Raw genomic sequence first — 15,000 nt, 5'->3', positions numbered from 1 at the left:
TATGTGGAAAGTATTATGAGATCTGTGAAATATTATGAGATATGTGGAAAATATTATATGTGGAAAATATTGTGAGATATGTGGAAAGTATTGTGAGATATGTGGAAAGAATTCTGAGGAGATATGTGGAAAATATTATGAGATATGTGGAAAATATGAGATATGTGGAAAGTATTATGAGATATGTGGAAAGTATTATGAGATATGTGGAAAGTATTATGAGATATGTGGAAAGTATTATGAGATATGTGGAAAGTATTATGAGATATGTGGAAAGTATTGTGAGATATGTGGAAAATGTTATGAGATATGTGGAAAATATTATGAGATATGTGGAAAATATGAGATATGTGGAAAGTATTATGAGATATGTGGAAAATATTATGAGATATGTGGAAAATATTATGAGATATGTGGAAAATATTATGAGATATGTGGAAAGTATTATGAGATATGTGGAAAATGTTATGAGATATGTGGAAAGTATTATGAGATATGTGGAATTATGAGATATGTGGAAAGTGTTATGAGATATGTGGAAAGTATTATGAGATATGTGGAAAGTATTATGAGATCTGCGGAAAATATTATGAGATATGTGGAAAATGTTATGAGATATGTGGAAAGTATTGTGAGTTATGTGGAAAGTATTATGAGATATGTGGAAAATATTATGAGATATGTGGAAAATGTTATGAGATATGTGGAGAATATCATGAGATATGTGGAAAATATTATGAGATATGTGGAAAGTATTATGAGATATGTGGAAAGTATTATGAGATATGTGGAAAGTATTATGAGATATGTGGAAAGTATTGTGAGATATGTGGGAAATATTATATGTGGAAAGTATTATGAGATATGTGGAAAGTATTATGAGATATGTGGAAAGTATTATGAGATATGTGGAAATGTTATATGTGGAAAATGTTATGAGATATGTGGAAAATATTATGAGTAATGTGGAAAATATTATGAGATATGTGGAAAATATGAGATATGTGGAAAATGTTATGAGATATATATGTGGAAAATATTATGAGATATGTGGAAAATATTATATGTGGAAAATATGAGATATGTGGAAAATATTATGAGATATGTGGAAATGTTGGTGATGATGGGGGTGAGGATAATACTGAGAATTATGATTATTGTTTGCCTTCTCGATACTATCATTTTATATTATTATTATTATTGGTATAATTAGTACTGCTACTTTTACTTGTAATTAGTAATACTGTTGTAAGTACATTATGATAACTATCATTAATCTTGCAACTATTATTCTAATGATTTTTTAAAATAATTTATCAAGGCTATCATTCTTATAATCAGTATTATAATTGTTATTTTTATTACAGATTCCTTTAATGCTACTCCTTTTCTCCCTTCATTTCTTGCTTTACCCTCTCTCCTTTCTTGTTTTCCTCCCTCCCTCCTCCTCCCCTCCCTATATTTGCCTGTCCATCTTTTGTCTCATCCCTTATCCACCCTTCTTAGGCTGCCTTACCCTATCTCTCTCTTTTGTGTCATTCCCTCTCTCTTTTTTGTGTCTCTCCTTCTCTTTTTTCTTCCCTTGTCTCTTTGTCTTTATCAGCGGGCCTCCCTCCTCCTCTTCTGTCCTTGTTTTTCTATTTTTCTTCGCGTACCCTCCTTTCTTCTTTGGCCGTCTTTCTTTCTCCATTTCTTCCCCTCTTTGCTTCTCACTCTCTTCTTTCCCTGTTTCCTCCTACCTCCATCCCCTTTTCCCTGTTTTCCATCTCTTCCTCCCCGCCCCTTCCCTCCTTCCTTCCTTTTTTTTATCCCTCCTCTGCTTCTACCTTTTATTCGCGGTATTCCCTCCCATTCCCCTTTTCGAACTAACTCCCAAGCTGCCTTTCCATCCCTTCTTCTAACACCATCCTTCACCATATTTCTTTTCCTATCTCTCTTTGGTTCTCTTCCATCTTCATCACAACCCTTCCTCTGCCTCCTCATCCTACCTATCATGTCCTTATCTCTATTCCTCCTCCCTTCTCCCTCCTCTTTCTCCTTCTCCTCTTGCCCCTACCTCTTTCTCCTCCTTCCCTTCCCTCTCCTCTATCTCCTTCTCCCCTTAGCCCTCCTATTTCTCCTCATCCCCTTCCCTCTCCTCTTTCTCCTTCTTCCCTTAGCCCTCCTCTTTCTCCTCCTCCCCTTCCCTCTTCTTCCCCCTTCTCCCCATTCCCCCTCTCCCCTTCTTCCTCTTCCTCCTTCATTTCCCCTCTCCCCCCTTCACCCCTCCTTCCTCCCCCTTAACCCCTCCTTCCTCCTCCACCTTCCCCCTCTTCCTCCCCCTTCCCCATCCTTCCCTCCTCCTTCCCCCCCTCTTTCCTCCTCCTCCTTCCCCCTCCTTCCTCCCCCTTCCCCCTCCTTCCCTCTTCCTCCTCCTCCCCCTCTCTCACCGTTGAGGACATGCATGCGAGTGTAGGCGTCCTCCCCGTTGGAAGGCCTGCAGGCGTAGAGGCCGGAGTCCTGGTGCCTGGCGTCCCTCATGAGCAGGTGACTCACAGTGTTTCGTGCTGCCTTGGTGATCACGGTCACGCCCCCGCGGCCCTCGTAGTCTATGACCTGTGAGGGGAGTGAGGAGAGGCGTTTTGAGCTGTGAGGGGAATTGGCAGGGACTTTTTGAGTTGTGAGGAGAATGGGGAGAGGCTTTTTGAGTTGTGAGGGGGAATGAGGAGAGGCGTTTTGAGTTGTGAGGAGAATGGGGAGAGGCGTTTTGAGTTGTGAGGGGGAATGAGGAGAGGCGTTTTGAGTTGTGAGGAGAGTGAGGAGAGGCGTTTTTAATGTTGAGGGGAATGAGGAGAGGCGTTTTGAGTTGTGAGGAGAATGAGAGGCGATTCTTAACTGTAAGGAGAATGATGAGAGGCGTTTCTTTACTGTGAGGAGAATGAGGAGAGGCGTTTTGGCCTGTGAGGGTAATTAACTATGAGGAGAATATGAGGAGAATTGGGCCGACTTTAATATAAGGGATGTATGTTAGTTGTTCACTGTGAGGAAATGAGGTTACCGTTATCTGTAAAGAAATGAGGGTCGTCTTCGTCTGTGAGGGAAATTATCTCGGCTTTAACTGTGAGGGAAATAAGGGGGGGAGGGGGCGGATATAGATAAAATCTTAGGAAAACCAACCCAGTTTTAACTAAAATAGTCTATCACCGACGACAAGGTTATGTCTCTTAGCCTGACTTAAATGCCATTAAATTTTGGTCTTCATCCGGATCAAGGATTTTTTTTTAAAGGATTCATCAGCATTGCGAGATATAGACAACTCGTTATCAGTATTATTATCATAATTATCATTATTATCATTATTATCATCATCATCACTTTATTATTATATTCATTATCATTCTTATTGTCATTATGATTATCATAAATATAATGATCATAATTATTATCATTATCAACCTCATTAACACCACCATTCTTATCACCATCAAAATAATAACAGTGATAATAATAGCACTGAAAACAATAGATATTGTTATTAACAATAGAAATGATAATGATGATAACAACAACAGTAATAATCATAATAATAACCAAAAAGACAATGAGAATATTAATGATAATAATAATAATGGTAACGATAATGATAACGATGAAGATTATAATAATAATAATAATCATTACAACAAGTAAAATGATAATAATCGGTATCATTATTGTTGTTGCAATTGTTATTGTTGTTATCATATCAACATCAGTGATATGAAAATTACTGTCATTATCATCCTATCATTATGAATTATATTAATATAATCATCATCATAATGATGATTATCACCATCATCATCACTACCAGCATCTTATAATTATATCACCAATATCATATCCAATTTCATTAATCAATGCCTAGCAATGACACAGCTCAATTGTCTGTGTAACTAACTGTACATAATGACAAAACTATCACAGCAAAGTTTGAAACAAATTCAATTTGCACTTTAGAACGGCAGATAAATAATATTCAATTTACTGCATCATTATTCTCAAGATATAAATAATTCGAAAGAAGTGAAAGCTTTTTAAAATATGCTTCAATGTTATTATGAAATTTAGATTCTCAAGCTATATTATTCATCGTACAAAACCAGTGGAAAATGAGGCTACGAGGGCGCTACGGCAAAACATAGATTCTTTTTACGGTTTTATTCTCTTCATTATTTCCCTGATATTCCTCTCCTGGCACTCCGAGGTATCATAAAGGCGCGCCCAGCAAGTATAAGGCCCGTAATATTTCATCCCGTAAAAGCATTACGGCAGACTCGAGGAAAACAAGAGATTTAAGGAAGTCTACCCTAACGCCGTGTCCGTTTTCTATGGCTAAGTTTGAGTTTTCAGGTCACGTTTGGCAACTTTTAGACCGTGACAGTTTTGTGGGAAGAAGCAAATAAGACAATCAGAATAAGTTAGTTTTATGCTTCAAGATGTCACCTTTCTCGCGTAAATCTGAATACGGTTACCTACGTGAGGTTTAACGGTCTTACTGGATACTCAGCTGTTTCTTGTTGCATTTAAATATAGAGGAAATATATATATATATATATATATATATATATATATATATATATATATATATATATATATATATATATATATATAAATGTATGTATATAAATGTATGTATATATATATATATATATATATATATATATATATATATATATATATATATACACACACACACACACACAGAGAGAGTGTCTGTGAGACAGAGACAGAGAGAGAGAGAGAGAGAGAGAGAGAGAGAGAGAGAGAGAGAGAGAGAGAGAGAGAGAGAGAGAGAAAGACTGAGACAGAGAGAGACAGAGAGACATACATACATAAAGACGCACACACACATGTTATTTATACACGTATGAATGTATCTATTTATCTATCTATATATATATATACATATATATCTATATATTGAGAGATACAAATAAATATAGATAAACAGTTAAATAAATAAATATACAAATACACACGCAGACACAGACACACATGTATATATACCTAAATATAAATGAAAATACAAATATAGATAGATAAATAAATGAATATATATATATTTATATATATATACATATGTATATATATGTGTTTATATATATATATATATACATATGTATATATGTATATATATATATACATATGTATATATGTATATATATATATATATATATATATATGACTATATATATATATATATATATATATATATATATATATATATGACTATATACATATATATATATATATATATATATATATATATAGTCATATATATATATATATATATATATATATATATATATATATATATATAGACATATATATATATATATATATATATATATATATATATATATATATATATATATATATATATATATATATACCTATATATGCAGACAGATAAACAGAATGAATAAATAACAACAATAATAACAATAACAACTATATTAGTAATGATAATAGTAATGCTACTACTATCAATAGTTATGATAATAATAACAATAAAAATGATAGTAACAACAATAATTATCATAATAGTAATAATAATGATAATGTTAATAATGACAATAACTATAATGATGATATCAATAATGATACGGATGAAAAGGAAACAACCAAGATAAATATTAAATCGTGACGTGAAGTATTAATTCGATTTCTTATTGTGTTTTTTTTTTCTTTTCATTCTTGTGTACACGTTTCACTTGTGTTTGTGTTCAGTGATACTGATGTTTATGATAGTTACTACTTCTGTTATTACTACTACTACTGCTACTACTACTGTTACTACTATTACTACTGCTGCTACTAATGCTACTACTACTATTACTACCACCACCACTACTACTACTTCTACTACTACTTCTACTCCTCCTCCTCCTCCTCCTCCTACTGCTACTACTACTTCTTCTGCTACTACTACTACTTCTACTTCTACTACTACTACGACTTCTGCTGCTGCTGCTACTGTTAACAACAACAATAAATATATCAAGGAAACCAACAATAATAATGACAATAACAAAGACATCTATGATTAGAACAATTACCCCATCATGACTACATTGCTATTCTCATTATTAGCAACAATAAGAAGTTAATACCCAGACATACAATAGCCAATTCATTACTTTAAATTCCGCTGCTGGTTTTAAGAGCTGACTATAACGTTGATAAGCTTTCCTGGGCATTTGATGACGTAAACACATAAGGTCGTTAATCCTTTGTCAAGGCTGTTATCGGATCATTGTCAAAATTTTTACGACATTCGCCTGTATTCTAGATTCTAACCAGGTAAATCAATTACGTTCACCTGTTTTTCTTTTTTTTCCCTTTTTTTCAACCGTTTGATGCTAATGGCAACGCTAATGATAAAGTAATGATTATGACGATGGTGGTGATGATACTAGTAATATTAATAACAATGATAATTATGATGATGATAATAAAGATGATAATAATAGTGCTAATGATGATACTAATGGTGATAATAATACCGATAATAATAACAATAGTAATAATAACAACAACAATAACAGTAAGAGTGATAATAATAATATCAATAATAATAATGATAATTATGATAATTATAACAATGATAATGAACTTACTCTTAATAATAATGATAATAATAATAATTATGATAGTAGTAGTAGCTGATGTACTACTACTAGTAGTAGTGATTATTATCATAATAATAGTTAAATAAAACTATTTGCAAAGTTTACAAAATTAGCCCTTACTATCTCTATAGTTATGAAATATTTGTAGTTATAATTTTTTCAGTGATGATAAAGATAACGATGATGATAATACAACTGATAATCTAAGAAAATGATGACGTCATCACAAACAAAGCCTCTGCAACGTCATGGTATAACCTTATTCAAATCAACTTTATTTACTTCTTTCGTTTCTTTAAATGATGATGATGATTATAATGAAACTGATAATAATAATGACCTCACCTGACCTCATTAACAACTGAGCTATTACATCATCGCTACACCCCGAATTAAAGCAATTAAATCACCCAACTTAACCACTCTTTTCTTCCTCTAAAATTCAACCAATAATTTTCTGGCAAATTATTCACAGGTGAAAGTCTTCTCTCCTGCCTCTATATGCAAATGAGCTGTGAATGTTAACTAGCCTTCGGAACAGATCGCTAAAGTTTCTTGGGGGAATTCGCGATCGCCATTTAAGTCTTTGAAGATAGTTGGAGATATATTTATCCATTTTTTTTTATTTTTAGATTTTACTTTTCGTTTACTGAGAATTGGAGAGTGGGTTGTTATTTTTTTTTAGGGGGGGGGGGAATCTTAATCTATCGGTCCTTTTTGAGATTTATGTTTCGGGATAAGTGTTAACACGTGTTACTGCAAGATACAGCATTTCTTCAGGGGTAAAAAAAAGATGTGTATTCTCATGATGCTACTACTACTACTACTACTACTATTACTACTATTGCTTAATGCGCTTTCTTTACGGAACAAAAGAGTTCGGTCCCTATTCCCAAAATGACTAAGCGTTCCCGTGCAAGACCCAGACTCTAGCAGTTCGCCTTAACAAGAACAGATATGCACTCTTGATAAAACAAAAATCAAATCCTAAAATCACTCAGCGTTCCTGTATTAAACTCGCAGTCAAAGGTAATGACTCGAAGATACTTATCAGGGAGAGAAATTACACGATACCATTTTTAGGAAGAACACAAATGCAGTCGCGTGTGTACACCTCTTCATCCAGCTCGTCTACAGTCATGGACGTCTCATTTCGTTAATGAAACAGCCATGGCTAAAGCAGGTGGATGAATGGCTTGAGGGAAGACGTGTGTGCATGAGGATATATATATATATATATATATATATATATATATATATATATATATATATATATATATATATATATATATATATATATATACCAAACTAAGGGAAACTAAGAGTATGATTAAATAAATAAACCCATTATCAATCAAACAAGTAGTTAGCTCTACTATATTTCTCTCATTTCTGCAAACGATGATGATAACTACAATAAATCTGACAACAATAATGACCTCACCTGACCTCATTAACAACTGACCTATTACGACTTGTGAACCGTATTCATGTTGACAAATGTGGAAAGGTATGAATGAGAACGAATATCTTCACAATACAAGAGATGCATTTAACCGGTTTCGATCACATCTTCGTCAGAAATACACGAAGGTATAATCGAAACCGGTTAAACACATCTCTTGTATTGTTGAAGATATTCGCTCCCATTCATACCTTTCCACACTATTACCACTTATCAAACCATTTATTATTATTTATTATTATTATTTATTATTATTTATTTATTATTAATATTTATTATTATTTATTATTATTATTTATTATCATTTATTTATTATCATTTATTATTATTATTTATTATTATTATTTATTATTATTATTTATTATTATTATTTATCATTATTATTTATTATTATTATTTATTATTATTATTTATTATTATTTATTTATTATCATTTATTATTATTATTATTTATTATTATTTATTTATTATTATCTATTTATTATTATTTATCATTATTATATTTATTACTACCCCACCTCCCCATTCACCTCCTCTGCCTCCGTACTCACCTTGTTGTGATGGTACCAGTACACGTAGACGGGGAGCTCAGTGCCGTGCGTCACGATGCAGGTGAGGTTGATGAGGGAGCCGCGGTGGACGAAGATCTCGGGGCCGTTGATGATCTCCGCGCGGGGGACTGGAAAGAAGGGGGCGTCAGTGGGAGGGGGTGAGAAGGGGGTGAGTGGGTGAATGGAGGGGGTGAGTGGGTGGGGAAGGGAGGGGGTGAGAAGGGGATGGATGGAGGGGGTGAGTGGGTGGGGAAGGAAGTGGGTAGGGAAGGGAGGGGGGTGAGTGGGTGGGGAAGGGAGGGCGTGAGTGGGTGGGGAAGGGAGGGGTGGGGAAGGGAGGAGGTGAGTGGGTGGGGAAGGGAGGGGGTGAGAAGGGAGGGGGTGAGTAGGTGGGGAAGGGAGGGGGTGAGAAGGGAGGGGGTGAGTGGGTAGGGAATGGAGGGGGTGAGAAGGGGGTGACTGGGTGGGGAAGGGAGGGGGTGAGTGGGTGGGGAAGGGAGGGGGTGAGAAGGGGGTGAGTGGGTGGGGAAGGGAGGGGGTGAGTGGTGGGGGAAGGGAGGGGGTGAGAAGGGGGTGAGTGGGTGAATGGAGGGGGTGAGTGGGTGGGGAAGGGAGTGGGTGGGGAATGGAGGGCGTGAGTGGGTGGGGAAGGGAGGGTCGATGGAGGGGGGAGTGGGTAGGGAAGGGAGGGGCGTGAGTGAGTGGGTGAAGGGAGGGGGTGAGTGGGTAGGGAAGGGAGGGGGTGAGTGGGTGGGGGAAGGGAGTGGGTGGGGGGGAAGGGAGGGGGTGAGTGGGTGGGGAAGGGGAGGGGGTGAGAAGGGGGGGTGAGTGGGGTGGGGAAGGGAGGGGGTGAGAAGGAGGGGTGAGTGGTGGGGAAGGGGGGTGAGAAGGGGGTGAGTGGTTGGGGAAGGGAGGGCGTGAGTGGGTGGGGAAGGGAGGGGTGAATGGAGGGGGTGAGTGGGTGGGGAAGGGAGGGGGTGAGAAGGGGGTGAGTGGTTGGGGAAGGGAGGGCGGGAGTGGGTGGTGCATGGAGGGGGTGAGTGGGTGGGGAAGGGAGGGGGGAATAGGCGAAGGACTTGGGAAAGATTGATATATTGCATGGTAATAATACCGGTAATAATAACAATAGCAGTAATAATAACAACAATAATAATTGTAATAGTGATAATGATAATAACAATAATAATGATAATTATAACTACATAATGATGATAAACTTATTTATTATTATTCATTTTATTAATAATTCATAAAATATTGATTATTTATTAATGATGATGATGGTTAAAGTAAATAACAGGATTCATATTGATAATGACAATGCTAATGGGAATAATGATAATACGGATAATGATATTTATGGTAATATTGATAATAAACAAAAACTCCCTGTTCAAGATGCCACAAAACTGCAAGATAAAATATTGCAGACCCATTTACTGCGGTGGATTACGCATGCAACGAATCTGTTAATCTTATCATATCACGAAGTAATATTAGTAGTTGTAGTAGTAGTAGTAGTAGTAGTGGAAGTAATAGTAGTAGTAGTAGTAGTAGTGGTAGTAATAGTAGTAGTAGTAGCAGTAGTTTAAATACATTTAAATACATCTTGGACGATGGTCAACGGACGCATAAATATTCATCACAATCCCTGGTAACTTTGCACGGAATTTGCCAAAAAAGGAAATCGAAAAAACAGCCTAATAACGCAGGAAAAAACAAACAAACAAAAAAAAAAACATTACCTCCTCCATTCGAGAAATACCAGTGACGGTAATTTCGCTCTCCATCACGAACTTTTTTTTCGTGAAAGCGAAGCCGGTGTTTTCTTTGGAAGGTGATGGTGGTGATGATGATGGTGATTTAAGGTGATGATGATGTTAAAGTAATGATGGTGGTAATGATGATCATGATAAGGATGTTAAGGTGATGATGATGGTGATGATGCTGATGCCGTTAAGGTGATGATGATGGTGATGATGATTGATAGTGATGGTAATGATCACTGATGGTGATAATGATGATGGTGATGAAGATAAAGATGGTGAAGATGAAGATGAAGATAAAGATGATGTCGATGACGGTGATGACAGAAGGGTACCTGGAAAATCCCTGACTTATCATTAAGCATTGCACAAAGAATTGCAAGGAAAAAAACACCCAAGGCTGATGCACGAATTGAGAAGTATACAACACAAAGTAAATGTATATATTTTTTATAAGTCTGCTATTAATAATGATCATAATGATAATGATAATGATGGTTAGAGTTGATAAAACTAATAAAATAATTCAAAGGACTGAAAGCAGAAACCTTAATGAATATGTATAGAGGAAATGGTATATAAATTGAATTATAAATGCTGGGTCCAAATGAAGGGATTAATGAATGAATGAATGGGTCTGCAATGAATGAGTGAATGGGTCTGTGAATGAATAAATGAATGAATAGATCTGTGAATGAATGAATGAATGGATGTGTGGTTGAATGAATGAATGGGTCTGTGAGTGAATGAATGGGTCTGTGAATGAATTAATGAATAGATCTGCGAATGAATGGATGAATGGGTCTGTGGATGAACGAATGGATCTGCGAATGAATGAATGAATGGATCTGTGATTGAATGAATGAATGAATGATTCTGTGGTTGAATGAATGAATAGGTCTGTGAATGATTGAATGGGTCTGCAAATGAGTGAATGGGTCAGTGAATGTATGAATGAATGGGTCTCTGAATAAAAGAATGAATGGGCCTGTGAATGAATGAATGAATGAGGGAGGGAGGACTCTGGATGAATGAATGAATGGGTATGCGAATCAATTAATGAATGGGTTTGTGGTTGAATGAATGAATTAAGCTGTGAATGAATGAGTAAATGGGTCTATGAATGAATGAATGGGTCTCGGAATAAATTAATGGGTGGATTTGTGAATGCATGAATGAATGAGGCTGTGGTTGAATGAACGAATAGTTCTGTGAATAAATGAATGGGTCTGCAAATGAATGGGTGAATGGATCTGTGAATGAATGAATGAATATGTCCGTGAAAGGTGTGGGTGACCGTAGGGAGGATGGATGAGTAGATGGATGAATGGATAGATAGGAGAACGGACGTACGGCTGGGCGGAAGGAAGGAAGGAAGGAGGGAAAAAAGGAAGGAAAGAAGGAAGGGAGGAAGGAAAGAAGGAAGGAAGGGAGGGAAGAAGATAGGGAGGGACGAAGCAAGGAAGGAAGGGAGGGGCGGAGCAAGCAAGGAATGAATGAAGGAAGACAGGGAGAGAGGGAGGGAGGACGCAAGGAAGGGATGAAGGAATTAAGGAAGGATGAAAGAGAGGAAGGAAGGAAGGGGTGAAAGAATTAAGAATGGAAGGGATGAATGAATGAATGAAGGGAGGGAGGGAGGACGGGATGGAAGAATAAAGAAAGGAAGGGAGATATCAAGGAAGAAAGGAAGGGATGAAGGAATTAAGGGAGGAAGGAAGAAAGGAATGGAAGAATAAAGGAATGGAAGAATAAAGGAATGGAAGAATAAAGGAAGGGAGGATTTAAGGAAAGATGGAAGGAAGGAAGGGAGGGGAGGAGGAATGAAGGAATTAAGGAAGAAGAGAGGATTTAAGGAAGGAAGGAAGGAAGGACGAACAGCCAAACAGACAGACAGACAGACAGATAGACAGACAGATCGAAAAATTGGATGGATTAATGAAATGACCGCAGGTTGGATGGCCGATTCAACATATGCAAAGCTGACCGAAACGAAATGGAAATGGCCGCATAATCTAAAAAAAAAAAAAAAGTTAAATACAGCAAATAAACGAATGCACAATCCACAGCCGTACAGAAGTCCATAAGCACACTCTCGAACGGATCAGCGTAAACAAAAAAACAAAAAAACATATGGAAGTAAACAGTCCATAAAATAAAACAAATGCCTTTGTGTTTACAGATGCGATTACTCGATAATACAAATAAAAGCGCTTATATCAAGTGGAACGTTATCAATAAACCAACAAAGACTTGCAATTATAAGAATAATTGCATGGTTTATGATGTCGTTGCCCCGAGCGAAAATATTCAATAATAGATTTCACAAAATTTTCTAGATTTAACAGATTTTGTATCGGGAAGGGAGTGTCGGATCTGAACACACGTCTATATACACATATATAACTGAATTGAACAACATGCGCGTGTGTGTATTTGTGTTCAATCGGGAAGGTAGTGTCGAATTTGAACACACGTATACATACACATACATATGTGAATTGAACAACATGCGCGTGTGTGTATCTGTATTCAGAAATAACCTGCGCACACTTACAGAACACACACACACAATATAGATTATAGGATGTGGATTTAAAGAAGTGTAAACTCAACTGACTAGTGTAAGACAGACATTCAGCAGGCACTTTGAACTGGATTATGATAAAGAGAGGGAGAGGGAGAGGAGGAGAAAGGGAGAATGGGAGGGAGAGAGAGAAGGAGGGAGGGAGGGAGGTTGGAGGGGAGGGAAGGAGGGAGAGGGAGAGGAAGGAGGGAGAGAAAGGAGGGAGAGTGAGAGAGAGAGGGAGGGAGGGAGGGAGCGGGGAAGGGAGAAAGAGAGAGTGGGAGTGAGTGAGAAGGTGAGAGAGAAGGTGAGAGAGAGAGAGAGAGAGAGAGAGAGAGAGAGAGAGAGAGAGAGAGAGAGAGAGAGAGAGAGAGAGAGAGAGAGAGAGAGAGAGAGAGAGAGAGTGTGTGTGTGTGTGTGTGTGTGTGTGTGAGAGAGAGAGAGAGAGAGAGAGAGAGAGAGAGAGAGAGAGAGAGAGAGAGAGAGAGAGAGAGAGAGAGAGAGAGAGAGAGAGAGAGAGTACTGACACTGGCAGCCGCACTGAACCTTACATTTGGCCTTTAATAAACCTCGTTTTATTGAACTTTAGAATGTTTTGATGTCAACGTCCTCTGGATTTTATTTTGTCCGTTTCTATCCGTTTATATCATTTTCTATAGAAAAATAATCTTAATCAGAAATAAAAATGTTTTATGGTATTTTTTCTTATTGAGTAACTATCATCAGCAACCTGTATGTATACACACACACACACACACACACACACACACACACACACACACACACACACACACACACACACACACACACACACACACACACACACACACACACACACACACACACACACACACACACACACACACACACACACACACACACACACACACACACACACACACACACACACCGTTCACTTCCCTCAGTCTTCTCTAATTTTGCAACTTTCTCTCCCTTTTGACAGTACTGAGTTTTATTCTTTATTAAGGGCGAATATGCACCTGACAGGTTGGTGACGATCGATGACAGGTTGACAGGCAGGTGAAGATGATTACTTAAAATACACCCGAGCTATTCAGACATACTGCCTTCAACCAGTCATCACCGGCCTTTTAAGCAGGCCTTCCTCAACAAAAAAGAAAAAGAAAAAAAACTGAGCATAACTATTTTAACCGTTTCGTCATAACAACAACAAAAAATGAGCATAACTATTTTTACCGTTTCGTTATAGCAACAAAAAATGAGCATAACTATTCTAACCGTTTCGTCATAACAACAACAAAAAATGAGCATAACTATTCTAACCGTTTCGTCATAACAACAACAAAAAACAAACAATAAAACAACATATTTTAACCGTGTCGTTATAACAACAAAAAACAAACAAAAAACAACAAAATATTTTAACCGTGTCGTTATAACAACAACAATAACAAAAAAACTGAGCATTAACAAAAAAAAAAAAAAAAACCCTGATCATACTTATTTTAACCATTTCGTCATAAAAAATAAAGAAACGAAAAAAAATATCTGAGCACAACTATTCTAACCATTTGTTTTTCCTTGTGATTTTACGAGCTCTGTGACTAAAAATATAAAGAGAGAGATTCTTGCTCCTGTAAAGAGGTCTTGCCACTTCTCAGTCAGCAGAACCGCTGCTTAAAACGTCATGGAGTTCGGTATCCAAGCCATTCCCAATCACAGCTCTCTGCCGCCGCCTCAAGACCGCGAAATGCCAAAAGAACAGCGAAACTTTTGCTTCTATTTTCGCGTCGAGTTCAGCGCGAAGTTTGACAAGTATAGGCCAGCTGTTCTAAGTTGCCTCGCGGTAAATCAAATCCGATTTCTGGAGACCGGCTTCTGCGAGTTATTATCCTGCAAGCTACGAGGCTCAACTCACGAACGAGCTCTTACAGAATCTCTCTCGTTCGGCTAAACTTTCTTTCTCTCTCTCTCGACCAATCTTTCTCTTTCTCTGGCCTCTCTCTTTCTCTTTTCTCTT

The 15,000-nt window shown here is 37.1% G+C and overlaps 1 protein-coding gene across 1 annotated transcript in view; it reads right to left on the bottom strand.

Annotated features, from left to right (window-relative positions):
- LOC113828438 (uncharacterized) overlaps positions 1-15,000 on the bottom strand; it is a 51,956-nt gene that overhangs the window by 1,752 nt on the left and 35,204 nt on the right. Inside the window, exons 4-5 of the mRNA XM_070114178.1 lie at positions 8,670-8,797; positions 2,430-2,595 (exon numbers count right to left, since the gene is read on the bottom strand). Coding sequence (XP_069970279.1) covers positions 2,430-2,595; positions 8,670-8,797 — 294 coding nt within the window. The remainder of the gene's footprint in view (positions 1-2,429; positions 2,596-8,669; positions 8,798-15,000) is intronic.

Source organism: Penaeus vannamei, chromosome 35 (assembly GCF_042767895.1).
Source record: "Penaeus vannamei isolate JL-2024 chromosome 35, ASM4276789v1, whole genome shotgun sequence".
NCBI lineage: Eukaryota > Metazoa > Arthropoda > Malacostraca > Decapoda > Penaeidae > Penaeus > Penaeus vannamei.
This window is presented reverse-complemented; position numbering and strand designations above follow the sequence as displayed.